The sequence below is a fragment of the Myotis daubentonii genome, chromosome 1, assembly GCF_963259705.1.
Source record: "Myotis daubentonii chromosome 1, mMyoDau2.1, whole genome shotgun sequence".
Lineage (NCBI taxonomy): Eukaryota > Metazoa > Chordata > Mammalia > Chiroptera > Vespertilionidae > Myotis > Myotis daubentonii.
Window position 1 is genome coordinate 188,950,293 of NC_081840.1, and position 14,891 is coordinate 188,965,183.

Here is a 14,891-nt window from a genome sequence, read left to right on the forward strand (position 1 = left end):
TGCCTTTGCCACCACCCTCACCTGGGCGCCCATCGCAGCACGCTATTCCACAACTTTCATGGTCTGCTTCCGCTCTTGCCCTGTCCCCCTTATTTTCTACACAATTTGTGAAGTCCTTAAAAAAAAAAAACCAATCAGAAAAAAGTAAAGTATTTAAAGTTTGTTCCAAATATACTATTTGCATTATTAGTATTAATACTAATTATCATTATTTAAACTAACCATTATTAAATAAACTAAAAATAATTAACATTATTAGTGCAATGCAGTATTAGAACTTAATCAATCTGCAAATTTTTAAAGACTCAGAATAGAGTGTGTGGCTCTCATCAACCAGACAGATAAACTATGTGAGGAAAGGGACTAAGTACCATATTTTATCAACAGAATCCAGAACAATCCAGACTTTATTCACTGGTGTGTATTCTGTGTCAGGTACTGTGGGCTGCTTCTTACAATTTTGGTCTCAATTCTTCCTTACAACATGCTTACAATAATGCAAATAGTATATTTGGAACAAACTTTAAGTACTTTACTTTTTTCTCATTGGTTTTATTTTTTAAAGCACTTCACAAATTGTGTAGAGAATAAGAGGGACAGGGCAAGAGCAGTTACCAACAGCACCAATTTTCAAGAAGGAAAATGAGGCCTAGGGAGTACAGGGGCTGACCTGTGGACAGTTAGTAATAGGTGACAGAACCAGAGTGTAGATCCCGTTTCCCCAACTCCAACCCTGTGCTCATGACCACTATTATCCACTTGCCCATGAATCAATGACTCCAAACAAGATTTATCCTTCTCTCCTGCTGACCATTCTTTTACATGATTATCTTATTTAATTCTTATGACTGTCATTTAAGTAGTATCCCTTCTTTTCAGGTGGTAAAGCAGGTCCTTAACAGTTAAGTGGTCCAAGGCCAAAGTTCATAGGTGGCAGAATTTGGACCTGAATCTGATATGAAAGTTAATACTCTTTCCACTATACATATCCCCAAATAGCAAATATACCAAATTTCTATAAAAGGCTTAAAGACCTATAAAATATTTTAACTCTTCTTAGGAAGACAAAAAGTACTGATAAATCCTGATAAATCTATACAAACAAGCCACAACACAAAACAGACATTATTTAAACTGTCCCAAGCAATTTTCTTTACACAATTTTTTTTCTTCACACAATGTTTTCAATTATATCTGCTTTCCAGTTAAATGAGCAGAATCAAATAGCCAAATTCTAAGCTAATCTCCATTAAGTTTAAGGACTTACTGTAGGTTTACAATTCCAACTATACAAACTGTGGTTTACTGTAGTGTTTTCTATGGTAATACTTTCATTTTTTAATTGATTTCAGAGAGGCAGGGGGAGGGAGAAAGAGATAGAAACATCAATGATGAGAGACAATCATTGATTGGCTGCCTCCTGCATGTCTCTTATTGGGGATCAAGCCTGCAACCCAGGCATATGCCCTCACCAGAATCTAACCGTGACCGCCTGGTTCACAGGTTGACGCTTGACCACTGAGTCATGCTGGCTGGGCAGTAATACTTTTAGAGAATACTTTATTATGAAAGTCAGAATTTGTATATATTGCCATGCCTCAAATGTGACTCTCTTTGTTAGGGTAGGTCAAATTGTCAAGAATAGAGTAAGCTCACAGGGGAAACAAAAGTATTAAAAAAACACTATCCCCTGAAAAACAGCTGTGAAGAACAAATTCTTTAGATGTTAATTTTCAACATTGTTACAGCACTTAGGATAGCATTTCTGACCCATAATTAGTTGTGAAAGAAACAGAGCAGGGGTGAGTGGGTATGCATGAATGGTTGTGGACAGCTACCGGATTCTCCATTTAATACCTCCCAACAGACAGCAAGAAAATGGGGTTGAAGTTGGCCATAGGGAACCATTTCCTTTGCCTCAAGCTGTAGACCATTCAGTCAGGGAGCTAATAACAAAGTTAAACAATGCTGCCAGTCAAAGCATATACTCTGATTCCAACATAGTGAGAACCAGTCAACATGGGAAGAGCTGGATTGGGAGTATGTACAAAACACTGCTTTAAGACTTTTTTTCCCAGAAAGAGTGATAGATTTCTATCAGCTCCTTTACATTGCCTCATCTCATTCTTCTTGTAATCATAGCAGAAATGTTCAAGACATCTGGTTGGGGTCTGGGGCACATAAACTGCAGAAAGATGGAACTAGTGCCTAGAGAAATTAAATTCCTAATACCTTGGGCTCCATTAGTATGGTGCTAGACCCTACCTGAATTAAACTGAATCAAACAAAAACAATCTCATTCTTTAGAAAATATTACTCTTAACCTCAGCAATAATTTTAGGCCACATATTTTTTGTGGGGGTGAGGGTGGGGGTGGGAATGTTGTTGTGTGAATCAAGTTTAGCAGCAACCCGGCATGTACCCTCTGGATGTCAGTAGCACCTTCCAATGACAACCAAGAGTGTCTTTAGATCTCCAGATATTGCAGAATGTCGCCTGGGAGACAAAGTTAGTTCCCTCCCAATTGAGAACTACTGCTCTAAAAAAATTTTAAAAGTCAAACAAAAATCAGGGTAATTTGACAATTATACGTAAGAACTCAAAAGAATGCACTGCTCATTATTGCTTAAAGCATAAATTAAACTGATTATTATTTAATGTGTATTATCTACATTTTTGTGCTGCGTAGTACATAAGAGTAATGGTCATTACAAATAATTTTAATTATGTTTTCTGGTTAGTACTAAATTAAACTACTGAAAATAATTAGTACTTAAAAATCAATTATTTTTTATTTTATAATATTGGCTACTAATTATGAATACTAAATCATTAATTTGATTTGTCACAGAATAAGAAATTCTTGATTCAGTTAATTTGTTGTCTTGACCAAAGTATAACATGATTTTGTGGAACTAATATATGCTGTTAAAAAGATGAGAGCATGAAGGGGATTCTGAGAAGCTGGTAAAGTTGTTTTTTGACATGGATGTTAACTATGTGAAATTGTTGAGTGTGTGAAAATTCAATGAACTGAATACTTATGTGATCTTTTATGTATATTTTATGCTTAGAACTACAGGAAGTTAAATAAAGTTTCATTATATCCCATAGGCCAGAAAATGATTTTTAAAAAATGTATGACTTTCACAATGTCATTAGTCATACTTTTTCTATGAAATAGTCATTAAAATTTTAATTTTTCACAATACTATCATTTAAGACTATTAATCTCAAAACTGAACTTTTATTCATTCATTCATTCATTTTCTTCAATTAATAGTGAATATAAACTGGGTATTATTAATTATATTTAATGTTGGATAATACAGAAACTGGAGAACAAAACAGGAAAGCTTATAGAAAACACTTGAAATTTTGGGATAAACATTATCACCTTGGACAAAATCAATTTTATTCCAGGACAAGTAAATTAAAATGTTTTTATATTAAACCAAATATAATACCCATTGTATGGAATCAAATGTAAATTTTATACATATTTTTAAGGCTAAGACAGTAGACATGATATTAAGGTAGCATTTCAGGCAGGCTGTAGGTCCAATACAATTTCCTCTATCATTGATGTACTTCTGTGGAAAAGTTTGAGAAGCACTGCAAATATAGCAATAAGAACACTAACAAAAATATGAATAGGACATTATAGGAATATGCATAGAAAAAAGCTACCTGACCTGGTTCCCTATTTTTTCATTCAAATTTAAGTGAGAGGTATATATATATATAAATCATCAGAGGATGAGGATTTTTTTTAAAAACTTATGTTTATTCACTCTATAGAATTTTAAGGAAATTAAGAAATATCCATTAACATGGCTATTAACATTGTACTGAGGGTGGAAGATCAATGAAATTAAAGATAAGGAAATTGGAGACATATAAACTTTATGAATGGATCAAATATTACTCTTCTTGCACAATCTGATTTTACACCCACAAAATCAGACAAAAATAAACTAAAATCTCTACAAAAATATAATAATTCACAGTGGTAGCAGAGTACAAAATTAATATATAGAAATCACTAAGTGCCATATATTTTGCTAACAGAAGATGAGACTTTTGAGTTCAATCTTAAAGGACAGAAAGAAATTAATCAGGCAAGGCAAGGAAAGGAGTAGAGTTGTGAAGGGAGTAGGATGGAAGGAACAGCTTGGGTAAAGGCATAGAAGTATGAAAGAACATGGCATACTAAGAAAAATGAACAAAAAATGTCAAAGGTTTATGATGCATGTAAGTGTTGAGAGATAAGGGAAAAAGGTAAGGGAGAGACTGCTAAGAACCTAGTCTAAGGAATGTTGATTTTACCTTAAAGTCAGTAAGATTTTAATGTGAGGTGTGATGCCATAGATTTGAAGTTTAGAGAAGCCATTCTAGTAGTCCTGTGGGAGATGAATTAGAAGGGTACAAGAACTGAAAGCTGAGGAGCAAGTGAGGGTCTACTGCAATAGTTGGGGAGAAGCAATGAGAAATGGAAGCAGGCAGAGCAGTAGGTGCCGTGTGGAGAAGAGTGAAGACTCAGGGGTAGAATGTCAGGATTTTACAACAGGATGACCCCTTGGATATGAGGGAAGGAGAAAGAATGGAGAGTAACTTTCACATTTCTAGATCTGGTGATTAGATGAACGGTGGTGGGAATTACTTGGGTGAGGAACACAGCAGGGCGGTGGACCTAAAAAAAACTTGTAGAAATGACTGTAGCTACAAAATGAACTATATTACTTGGTTTTTAAATCCAAGTTCAAGAATATGTGGGTCTTCATTATATCTCTTCAAAACTGCTAATTTCCACATGAAAAAATTGTCATAACTCTTATAGTCATGTGGCTCATTTAGTTAATAGTGATTACAGAAGTGAACCCAAAGTCATAGCTAAGAGTGACAGTGAGTCACACTGTTCTGCAAACCAGAAGAGAATGGCAAAGGATTTGAACAGACATTTCTCCAGAGAAGATATACAAACAGTTGATAAGTACATGTGAAGATGCTCATTAGGGAAAAGTAAATCAAAACCACAATGAGATACCACTTCACAATGGATTTTAAAAAAATCAAAGCAGAAAATAACAAGTGTTGATGAGAATGTGGAGAAATTGAAACCCTGTTGGTAGGAATATAAAATGATGCAACTGTTTTGGAAAACTGCCAGACTATTTTAAAAGGTTAAACCATAGGTATCATATGATCTAACAGTTTCACTTTTGGGTATATACCCAAGAGAAATGAAAATGTACATTTATAAAAAACTCATACATGAATGTTCATAGCAACTCTATTCGTAATAGCCAAAAAGTGAAAACAACCCAAATGCCCCTCAACTGATGAATGTGTGGTAGGCAGTTACACATGAGCAGAGCAAGGACGATAGGCCAGGTACAGAAGATCACCAGGGCGGAAAGCCCCAGGTGCCCACCAATGGACAACACTGAGAAAACAAGGAGTTTGCCCAAAGGATAACCTTTCCTCCCCTCGCATATCGCTAGTCATAGAGTTTGGACCCCTCAACCTTACCTCCCTAAACGAGGAGGTAATCTAGACCTCAGTTGCATTTCAGCTCCAGGCCCAGAAAAGCAGCAAAACCAGGCAGGTGATTCGAGGACCAGCTGCAGTGGCTAATGACCCCCTGCCCTGGCTCCGACCAATCAGTGGAGACCACGACCCTGAAAAGACCTACCTGGAAAGCTGATGAATATTCTATTAAGATCTTCTCCAGGGACTACCCCTGAAATCTCCACCCTTAAAAGTTCATAGAACGGAGGTCCCAGCACAGGCTCTCCCTCTGGGGAGCATGCCATGCCTATCTCCATGGTTTGCCCAACAGGCACCATCATATAAACTCTAATGGACTCCCTGAGACTTGCAACCAGAGGAACAATGGGCAGCGGCAGCTCCTCTGGTGCTAACCCCCTGAACATGTCTCCAAGGCCCCCTTTTCTCTGCTTCCCAATGAGCTAAAGCAGCCCCATCTATGCTCTTAAGTTGCTTCTCTTATGCTATGCTCTTCCTTGTTTTACTGTCCTGAATGTGCTTTTGCTGCTGCCAATAAATTCTTGCTTGCTTTGCTGCACTTTGTCTCTTGACTGAATTTTTTCCTTAAAGAAGGTAAGAACCGAGGTCTCATAGTCTTGCTGGTAACAATTGGATACATAAAATGATACATAAAATGATATGTACAATGGAATATTATTTAGCAATAACAAAGAATATAGTATTGATATGTGAGGGTCCACAATGAGTTGCCCAAGATGTGCCTCTGTGCTATGCTGATTGTTTTGAGCTAAAGCAATTTTAGCTGCAGGCTCAAGAGAAACTTCTGCCTCTCCTAATAACCCAAGGTTTTTGCCCTGTGAGGCTGGAAGTAGAAATGAAAAGACTGAGTAACTGTTTTGGAGATAAGGGGTAAAATCAGCTTGGTTTTGAATATAGGAAAGGATATTTATGTGAAAGCATTCTCAGCATAATTTTCACCAGATCATTATAAATACAAATTAAAATTCAGGGTTGGATAATCACTAGCATAAGAATAAAAGCATTAATTATTAGAAAAGATGCTCTCACCAGGAGATGGTTTAAAGGGAAATAGATGGACACAAGGTTAGTGGCCCAGCCTTTAAAAGATGCCAGCAATTATAGGCTGGGAACAGAACCCAGGCATTTCAGGAATGACATATAACTTAGTAGCTAGGGATGAAATGGATACATACCAGAGAGGCAGAAAGGATTCTGGAATGTCTTGAACTAAAGGTCACACCCTTCAGTGCAGTATAAAATCGATTTAGCATGTTCCACATAGTAAGGTTACATACCGTTTCATGGACCTTTTGCTCTAGAGATATACAAATAAATTATGTGTGTACTGACTTTTGATGAAAATATACTTTTATAGTGGATCTTTAATCAAAAACTTTTTTAAAAACTTTGGTGCAGTGGTTAAAAGCATTAAGCTCTGGAGTCTGAACACAACTTGAACTCCTCCCAAGCTATGTGATTCTGTGAACGTTTCTTTTCTCCTCTTTTTTTTTTTTTTAACGCTTTTTATTTTGAGATAATTGAAAACTCACACACAGTTATAAGAAATAATACATAGCTCTAGACCAGCCGTGGGCAAACTACGGCCCGTTTGAAATGAATAAAACTAAAAAAAAAAAGACCGTACCCTTTTATGCAATGATGTTTACTTTGAATTTATATTAGTTCACACAAACACTCCATGCATGCTTTTGTTCCGGCCCTCCGGTCCAGTTTAAGACCTATTGTGGCCCTCGAGTCAAAAAGTTTGCCCACCCCTGCTCTAGACAGTTTTGCTCAGTGAATAGAGCATCGGCCTGTGGACTGAAGGTCCTGGGTTCGATCCCGGCTAAGGGCACATGCCTGGGTTGCGGGCTTGATACCCAGTAGGGGGCGTGCAGGAGGCAGCCGATCAATGATTCCCTCTCATCATTGATGTTTCGATTTCTCTCTCCCTCTTCCTTCCTCTCTGAAATCAATAAAAATATATTTAAAAAAATAAATAAAAACATATTTTTTAAAAAAGAAGTAATACATAGATACCACAAACCCTTAGTCTAGTTCCCCCAAAGGCAACACTTTGCAAAACTACAGTACATTATCATAACTAGGATTCTGACATTAAATTTCAGTCAAGATACAGAATGTTCCATCAATATAAGGATCTCTCATATCATCCTTTCATAGCTAAACCCACTTCTCTCCAGCCCCCACCTTCTCCTAACCCTTGGCAACCACTAGTCTCCATTTCTAAAGTTTTTTATTTATTTATTATTATTTATTTATTTATTTATTTATTTATTTATTTATTTATTTATTTACAGAGAGGAAGGGAGAGGGATAGAGTTAGAAACATCAATGAGACAGAAACATCGATCAGCTGCCTCCTGCACTCTCCCTACTGGGGATATGCCCGCAACCAAGGTACATGCCCTTGGCCAGAATCGAACCTGGGACCCTTGAGTCTGCAGGCTGACGCTCAATCCACTGAGCCAAACCGGTTAGGGCTCCATTTCTAAAGTTTTATTTCAAGAATGTTATACAAACGGAATCATATAGTATGTAGATTTTTTAAATTGGCTTTTTTTTCTCACTCAGCATAGTTCTTTAGAGATTCATTCAGGTTGTTGCATGCCAATAGCATTCTTTCTTATAACTGAGTAGTATTCCACAGGGAAAGTTTCTTACTCTGTAGGCCTCACTGTTCTCATCTATAAAATGATAATAGGCTTTTGAAGATTAAACAAGCTCACATATGTTAACTATTTAGAAATGCTTGGGACACACTAAGCACAAAAATTGTTAGCTGTTAAAAGTATTATGGTCCTCCATAAATATGATAATTTTAGTTAATTTAAAATAAGCCTTTATTGAATAACTATATGACACAGTGCTAGATGCTGAGAAAATCTCTTAGATATGTTCCTTCCATTTTTCAAGATGATGGACATCAAATCTTAACCCAAAAGGAAGTAGTCCAAGGAACCAGAATATAATCTTGACCAGATGACATTTCACATGGCTGTATTATTTCCCTAATTCAAGTAATGTCCCAAACATTTCAATGCTCAGAGAGATGGAGAGTAATCTGGGAAACTGAAAATTCACAGAATCTGTTTACAAGGCTTGTAATAAGTATAAAAAGGAATTCAATATTTATAGCAAAACTAAAAATGTAAATTATGCGATTTTTCATTCATTTAATCATAATTTTCTAGTGAGTTTCAAAACATGTAGACACGAATTTACAAATAATGAGATGAGATGTGAGATAACTGATCACCTTGAGAAGACACTTCATGTTCTACTAGACATGAGCTACAGACACACTGAATGTAAAACCAACCATCACTGTGAGAAATCAGTTCCCCAGAAAAACCTTTGATCTTGCCAAAATTGAAAAACAAAGTTCAAATCGGCAACTTCCTAGAGTTTGTTATTTTTAAAAGCATTTTTTCAGGAGTCTGGAAGTCAGTGTTAACATTTAATCTATTAAAAAGCCAATCGTTACGACACATCCATAGAACAGGTAAGAAACAGAAGTGAAACAGCTCAGCAGTGAAGGTCTCTGGAAAAGATCTGGGCCCACATACTTTCCCAGGGTTTGAAACCAGGATTCTCCCCAGACCCTGAGCTGCTATGCGTGTTATAACATACTTATTTTTGCTATAAGTACTCATTTAAAAAGCTCAAAGTTATATAAGACAGTAAAATTTCTGGCATTTCACATAACTGACATGAGACAAAAATGTAAAATGATATAAAAGAAGACAAGGATGACATGACTCAAAAGTTAACAAGTAAAGCCATTTCCCTCCACCCATTCTGAAAAAAACATTTTTTTCAAAACTACATTCCAGAAAGATTTTTCTATAAACAGTTCTTGGCCAACATTACCATATTCCACTTGACTGATAATCTACTAAGATCATCAAAGTATTGACACAGTTCACATCTTATGGACTTTTTATGGGCTCTAATGTTACAGCTAATCTTAATTCCCTTCTAAATTTTACCTATGATAATCATTTACAAAAATTCCAGCCAACACAAAATGGAAAAGGAGGCTGACTCTCATAGTAGGCTTGATATTTGCAGTAGTGTAGTACTTTGTATTAAGAAAAATAGAATTTTACCAGGGTTGAGTAAATAGAATTTTACCAGGGGAAGGATTTTACCAGGGGAAGGATTCCTTAAGAAGGCATAGACTTGTTGGCTTTTATATAGCATTTTGCTTAGTACCTAGTCTACTAAAGAAATAAAAACCTTAAACCCATGTGGTACCTGGAAAATAATAATTAATAGCAGCTAACATAATAGTAAAAATTACTCACTGAATCAATCTATACTCTCCTCTTTTTGTTCTTGTCTGTGAATTGTCAACAAGTAATACTGATTTCTTTTCTTTTTCACTGAACTATATATAACTAATTATACTAAAAAGCAGAATCAAGAATATAATAAAAAGATAATATAGGAAATGAGATAAAACTCAGGATAATTTACTCATTCAAAGTAAAGTGCTGAAGAAACTACTGGGCAGCTCTGGAGAATGAAAACTCTTAGTTTTGTCTGGTGTACCACCCCAGGTCTGATTTGAACACCAAGAAGTTTAAGACAATCTCTGCTCTCAGGGATTTTATCCTTTAGGATGATAAATACAAGATTATAAGGAAAGAGCCTTAAGCTCCAAGTTCTGTAGGACCTGAGTGAATGGAGAAATGAATGTGGGCGAAAGCGGCCAGGGACCCTCCTGGAGCTCTCACCTGGACTGAAGGGTGGTGCAGGTGGCTGGGGGAAGGGAGAACGGGAGTGAATGCTCTGGGCAGGATGTCACAGGAGCAAGTTAGGAGAGGAGGCTGAGGGCAGCTCACTCAGTGAAAAGGCCAGTCTGGGCAGATCAGAGGGTGTGTGCCCTGAAGCTGGCGACCTTTAATTGCCCAGGCAAAGGGAGAATGTAAAATGACGTAGTGAAGTGGAGCCAAACTTCAATTTTTCCATTTCTATTGAAAAATGTGTAAATCACCTGAGCTCCCTAAAATGAGGTGCCAATTACAGAAGAATGATTGGTTTGGGGAACCTTCATGCATTGCAACATATGTGCAACTTTTCAAAGTAACTCCACCAGCAAGGAATGATGACCAAGCTGAAAGTACTCAATGTCACGGAAATCTACAAATCAAAGCAGCCGTCCAGGCCAAATACCTGAGATTACTGGGATATGTTTGTTTTGACTACTATGGGATTCACAGAAATATATACATCATATAAATATGTATATGTATTTTCATGAATGATAAAATGTTTCACATTTTCCCAACACATAAATGAAAAAAAACACACACCATAGAAAAACTTGATGTAATCTTGAAATAAAGTCCCTTTTGAACATGTCATTCAACAAATATTCAAAGGGAACAGTATAAACATAGATTAATACCACTTTAGTTGAAACCACAAGGATAAAGATTTTAAATGCAAGACTCTGAAAACTCTAATCCCGTATGAAGTATCGATATGAAAAATCTGGCAAACATGCTTACTGCTCCAGTTACTGCCATGGGAAATAAAACCTACAGATGATATCCCCTCTTATGAAAAACAATCAAACCGTAGTTAGAAATTTTTTTTAAAAGAAAGAAAAAAAAGCTGAAAGATGTTGGTGTGGCACGCACCTTCTGTATCATCACGCATTTGCTCCACCAAATCTGTCAAATCCTCCCAAGAGTCTTTGCAAACGGCAAAAAGAAAGGAAAAGAAAGATAAAGTGTCATGCAAGCCAAGAAAGAAAAGTGTATCAAAAACAAGGTTTCAAAAAGGATAACTGAAAGGCAGATTTCTAGAACTCTTTCCACTTAAACCAGCGATTAACAGTGAAAAGGGCTGGGAATACACCCCTGGAGGACTAAGCACAGGTATCAATTCTATTAAATATGTTTCCAAGCTAAGATTAATAATTTCAAAATTCCTAATAAAAGGAAACAGATTCATAGCCCATAAAAAAGTAATGCAGATTTTTCTTTGCCCATGGAAAATTAAGATGAAGCTTTTTGCATTCTAATTATATACAATGTTGAACTCATTCAACATTTATTTTGATCACTTCAATGAAGCTGAAACACATATGGAATATTTTTTTACATGCAGGACAAATATGATGTTGCAAACTAGTGACTCTTCTTAAAAAAACAACAACAAAAATCTAAATGCCTTCCCCAACGCCCTTCACCCCCACAGTTCTCGTTTCTCAAAACAAAAGGATACTGCTTTAAGACTGAGACTAAATAACTCATTTATAATTCAATAAAGGCAGATGTTTATTTGCTTAAAAGTATAGTACTCTCTCCCCTTATACAAATTCAATGTTCTTATACATGGAATATTCCATGTGAGGCAAAAGGACAGGAAAGAATATAAAGATTACAAATATAAGATCACTATCTATGCTGAAATAAAATTTGAGAACCTATAGAAAAATTTAAAAATAGATTTAGCTTCATCCTTCAATAACTCTGAAACTATTATTACCACAACTGCAATATTCATATTTAAACTCACTAAATCATGTGAATTTCATGTGTAAATACACAGAAAGTAAAGAGAAATTCTTAGAGGATGAAGCATAATAAAAATGAGAAAATGGGCAAAGAATACACTGTCTATGATAAGCCTTCCTTCTTGAAAATGTAAGAAGCCAGCATTTGGTTTGAAGCAGTAATTTGGAATCATCACCTAGGAAAAGAATATCATTTGTCCTACTCTCTCACTAGTTTATTAAATAAGGGGGCTGTAAGGGTACAGTGTCAAATATATAATCAATTACTCTGCAAAGATGTACAAAAAAAGATACCAATATATAAAAAGTTAAAATTTAAATTTAAATTCAGAAAACAGGGAAACAGATGAGGATCAAGTGATGTGAGATGTGATTAGAGTAGGACTTTTCGGAAACTGGATATATATAAACTACTGGTTAGGGCAGACACTGAGGGCAGTAATATAAAAGGAATGCAAGTGTCTATACCCTACTATACTTGTTTTGTCTTCCAATTCAAAAGTCTAGAAATTAATGCCTTAGAAAACCAAGCATAGGAGTACAGCACAGAGGACCAGGGTTAGATTCCTAAACTTTCATCAACATCCCAAGTTAAGTCATTTTATAAACAGAGGTAGGAGAGCATGACGGTTCAGAGAACAGACGTAGGAGCCAGCCGCCTGGGCTCACATCCCAGCTCCACCCCTTACTGGCTGTATGACCTTGGCCCAGGTACTTCTTCTCTTTTTTCTCAGCCAGTTTCCTCACTTATATAACAGAGAAAAGACCATACCTATCTTACAACACTGGTGTGAGGAGTATAAGAGTAAACATAGGGTCCAAATCCTTTATCTGAATATTTTCTGCCTAAATCTATTTTGAAATCTATTTAAAAAGGTAAAATGATATACCTGAGACCCACAAACATGTAGAACTAGTAGGTCTGGGGCAGCACTTCACAATCAAGCACATTAATATTTCTGCAGGTAATAAATGAATATTCAAATTAAAGAGTCAATAAAAACTATAAATAGCCTCACCCTGGCTGGGTGGCTCAGTTGGCTGGAGCATTGCCCCATACACCAAAAAAGTGTGAGCTTCATTCATGGATAATAGAGACCATTATAAACTTTTGAACAATAATAGATACAGAGGCAGAGCAGCCTCAAACAGATTGTCAAACTGCAGCGGGAAGGCCGGGGAGGGGTAGGGGGCAGGAGGGAGGGGGGTAAGAGATCAACCAAAGGACTTGTATGCATACATATAAGCATAACCAATGGACATAAGACACTGGGGGATAGGGGAGGCCAGGGGATTGTCAAGGGCGGGGGGAAAAAAGGGACACATATGTAATACCCTTTGTAAGACTGCAAGCAATAAAATAAAAAATAATAATAATAAAAAAAAAAGTGTGAGCTTGATTCTGGGTCATGGCACATACCTAGGTTGCAAGTTCGATCCCCGGTCAGGCACATACCAGAAGCAACTGAGGTTTCTCACATTGCTGTTTCTCTCTCTCTCTTTCTCTCTTTCTCTCTCTCTCTCTCTCTCTCTGTCTCTCTCTCTCTCTCTCTCCCCCCCCCCTTCTTCTTTCTGTAAAAATCAATAATCAATAGAAACATATCCTTGGGTGGGACTAATAAATAAATAAAAAATAAAAAATTCTAAATAGCTTCAAGTAAATTCATGTCATGTTTTAGTACTAAATGAGTTACGGCAAATCTATGAAAACCACTTTTGGTTTTCAGAACTTTTTTGGATTCTGCAATGTGGATTCGGTATGTGTAAAGCACTTAGAAAGTGTCTCATTCAGAGAAAGCACAATATGTTAGCTACTATTATTTTTATTTATTTATTTTTAAAATATATTTTATTGATTTTCTACAGAGAGGAAGGGAGAGAGATAGAGAGTTAGAAACATTGATGAGAGAGAAACATCGATCAGCTGCCTCCTGCACACTCCCTACTGGGGATGTGCCCGCAACCAAGGTACATGCCCTTGACTGGAATCGAGCCTGGGACCTTTCAGTCTACAGGCTGACGCTCTATCCACTGAGCGAAACCGGTTTCGGCTAGCTACTATTATTTATAGTAAGTTAATGTTAAAATACATTATATATATAGATATATTTGTATCTGTGATTTTCAGGTATATTCTTTGGACAATATGCTACAGATTTAAGTTTATATGTAAGGTTATAAATTCACAAGAATGTACTCTATCAACTATCACATCAGTTTACTTTACAGACTTGTTAGGTGACCTTGTGAAAGTCAGTAAGGTGAATATTCTTATCTTATTCTTTATTTTCTTGAACTAGAAACTGTATTTGTCAAATCTATCTATATAAAAGCCTAAGCAACTCTTACAACTGAACAACTGGAACGACTGGTTGACCAGTTGCTATGATGCACACTTGACCACCAGGGGACAGATGCTCAAGGCAGGAGCTACCCTCTGGTGATTAGTGTACTTCCACAGCAGAAGCACCGCTCAGCCAGAAACCGGGCTCACGCCTGGTGAGCGAGCGCAGGCTGGCAAGTGCAGCTGTGGCTTTGGGAGCCTCTCTCGCCTCCGCAGCAGGCTACCAAGCAGTGGAAGCAGTGGCAGGCATAGCGGGGCCGGGATGAGTGGGAGCAGTGCGGCACCTGGCCCCGGCCCGCTCCTCCCCAGCCGCCTGCCACTTAGCACACTGTTACATCCCTTGTACCTCATAAGTCTGCAGTTACAATCTCCAGAGAACAGTTGAAGCGTGGACACTCAGAGTAACCAGGACGAGCCTGATATCACCACCAGCTCCTGGAACTCTGCCTTAGGCATTGAGAC

At 36.9% G+C, this 14,891-nt stretch overlaps 1 protein-coding gene across 25 annotated transcripts in view; it reads right to left on the reverse strand.

The window, feature by feature from the left end:
• The window catches only part of RUFY3 (RUN and FYVE domain containing 3), an 80,954-nt gene that overhangs the window by 32,955 nt on the left and 33,108 nt on the right, over nucleotides 1–14,891 (reverse strand). For 20 of the 25 annotated variants that reach the window (XR_009449138.1, XR_009449136.1, XR_009449137.1 and 17 more), the window contains exon 2: nucleotides 11,205–11,258. The exons of the other annotated variants lie outside the window; for them this stretch is intronic. Coding sequence is in view for 11 of the 20 variants with exons in the window: in XM_059669258.1 (XP_059525241.1) it covers nucleotides 11,205–11,258 (54 nt within the window). In the remaining 9 variants the exon portion in view is untranslated. The remainder of the gene's footprint in view (nucleotides 1–11,204; nucleotides 11,259–14,891) is intronic. 25 annotated transcript variants of the gene reach the window in all.